The following is a 2,535-nucleotide window of genomic DNA, read 5'->3' on the forward strand; positions in this document are numbered from 1 at the left end:
GCCAGCAGGGCCACACCTCTGTCCTCTGTCCTCTGTCCTCAGGGCCAGGCCCAAGCCAGGCCCACCTGCCGCCCAGCAGGAAGCCTGCTCCTCTCAGGAGCCTCCTCCAGTCCTCGGTGGCTGCACTGCTGCCACCCCCTCGATCTGCCAGCGGCACATGGGGCACTTCGCAGTGTCCTCGAAGACGCGCCAGGCGCAGGCGCTGCAGAAGTGTGGGTGGCCGCAGGGGACAAAGCGGGTGTCGGCAGCGTGGTGGAAGCAGATGATGCACTCCTCCCCCGGCGGGGCTGGGAAGGGAGACGGACAAGGTTGGGGACCCTGCGCTTCTTGTTCCGGGCCTGACCCCAGCACCCCAAGACAGAGAAGCGCAGGGCACCCTGGGAGGACACAGTTACCGTGTCAGCAAGAGACAGAACCTGGGAAGAAGCCATAAAGGGTACGCAGGGGCCCTGTCCCAGCAAAGGTTGGCTTTCCATGGTTTCAGTTGCCATGGAAACAGTGCATGGAAAATTCTAGGGGGCAAAATCACGAATTTCAAATAACTTTCTACAGGACACTGTCACAACTGTCCTATTAGTAGTTATTCTTGATCTCTTCATATGCCCAATTTACAAATGAGGAAAGCCCACAGTACTTGGGACAATCCAGTTTCAGGTAGTGGTGGGACTTCTTGGAACATATCCTCTGAGGATAAAAGGGAAGATCGTACAAAATATGTAAATATACTTATAATAAAATTACAATTCAGATAAAAGGGATGTGAGGCCCAAACACTTCCCCATATACACTTGCACTAAGGAATGCTCAGAGGAAGTCCACCCAAGAATGGGTGATTTTCAAACAATTCTTGTGTATCCCTTAATCTTATTTGGCAAAGCTTTAAAATGAATGTGGAGATGGGCATGGTGGTGCACACCTATATTCCTGCACTTGGGAAGCCGAGGCAGGAGGACTGGTGCAAGTTTGAGGCCAGCCTGGGCTACACAGTGAGTTCAAGACCAGCCTGACCTAGAGAAATCCAGTCTCGAAACACTAAAAATAAATAAATAAATAAAATGAATATAGATTTCCTTCTTAAAGCAAAAACAAAATGCTGCTTGTTCAATCACTGGGATTGAACCTACTATATTCACATTGAGCTGCAATTCCCCCCCACCACCTCATTTAAAAAATTTTTGAGATAGGATCTCCCTAAGTTGCCCAGGCTGGGCCCAAACTTGCAATCCTCCTGCCTCAGCCTCCCAGAGTGCTGGCATTAGAGGCATATGCCGCCACACCCTGCTGTGAACATGCGTTTAGAATTTGTAAAGTTGGTCAGTGTTGTAGGAGGCACAACTGCTTTTAGGTTTCTAGGGGGCAGAATCAAGTCTGGCTCAAAGCCTGGGAGACTCGCTGAGGGGTGAGGAAAGCCCTGACTTTAAGCAACCTGAACCTCACTCCCAGGGCTGGAGCCCAGGGACGCACTCACCTTTGGGGTCCGGCTGTGCTTCCTCGCTGGGGATGCCCAGGGTGGCCGAGGTGCACGGGCTGGCTCCGGAGTCTGAGACAGAGGAGGGAGTCAGGGCCCTGGCCAGCAGCCCAGAGGTCCACCCTTCCTTCCCTGGGGGACAGTGCTGGGGGCCGGGGGGTTTTAGACGCTGTCCTGGTCCAGCTGAGAATCTAAGGGGCTGCAGTCTTCCTCCCAACCCTCTTTCCTCAAGCCCCTCCTCCCCTTCCCTTTCACTGCACAAAGAGGACTCCCACACGCAGAGGATCCCCCATGGGTTGGGGACAGCACAGCCCCCCACCCAGCCCACTTAGTGGACCCGATGCTCTAGGGCTGAGGCCCCGCAGCTACAGTGAATTATTTTATTTTACAAGCAAATTCATTTGGTGTGGGGATTGCTCAGGCACCCAGGAAAATGCCAGTATTTCTTTCCGCGGGTGTTCCTGTCTCTCCACGCTCCAGGAAACACATCAGCCTCTGGCTTGGCTAGCCTGTGCACCTCGCCTGGGAAAACCCCAGCCCTCACACTTAAATTTCCTTGGCTGGCCACCTTTGGCTCTGGTGAACTCTTACTTCCCCTGCAAAACCCTGCCCAAATGCTTCCTCCTTCGTGGAACGTGAACCTTTTAACAGATGTTTGGAGTGCTGGTCCTATTCTCTTGTCATTCCTTAGGGATAAGGCTACCCTCCCTATAGCTGGGGCTTGCTCATCCTTAGGCTGGCCCTGGGTAAGGCCTGATGGAATAGCTGAAATACGAACACATGGGCGGCTCTGCCTCTGTCGCCCTCCCGGGCCTCACCCAGCAGCTCGATGGCCTTGGTGGTCCCGTACACGTCCATTACGGCCCAGAGCGGGGAGCCCAGCAGCACGTCCCTGCGCAGCAGCAGCGGGCGCCCTGCATTGACCTTGGCGAAGAGCCAGCCGCGGTGGTTCACCCAGAAGCAGACCACGTTGCCAGCGCGCACGCAGCTCTCCGGGAGCACGGCCGCCCACGTCGGGCTCTGCGCCTCCAGGTCGGGGCACACGAAGGGCGGCAGGCCGGGCGCCG

At 55.3% G+C, this 2,535-nt stretch overlaps 1 protein-coding gene across 1 annotated transcript in view; it reads right to left on the reverse strand.

Annotated features, from left to right (window-relative positions):
* The window catches only part of Neurl3 (neuralized E3 ubiquitin protein ligase 3), a gene marked incomplete in the record, with an annotated part of 5,638 nt that continues 3,103 nt past the window's right edge, over nt 1–2,535 (reverse strand). Inside the window, 3 exon segments of the mRNA XM_005400830.2 lie at nt 1–287; nt 1,469–1,540; nt 2,287–2,535. Coding sequence (XP_005400887.2) covers nt 94–287; nt 1,469–1,540; nt 2,287–2,535 — 515 coding nt within the window.

Source organism: Chinchilla lanigera, unplaced genomic scaffold (genome assembly GCF_000276665.1).
Source record: "Chinchilla lanigera isolate Chin_1 unplaced genomic scaffold, ChiLan1.0 scaffold00069, whole genome shotgun sequence".
Lineage (NCBI taxonomy): Eukaryota > Metazoa > Chordata > Mammalia > Rodentia > Chinchillidae > Chinchilla > Chinchilla lanigera.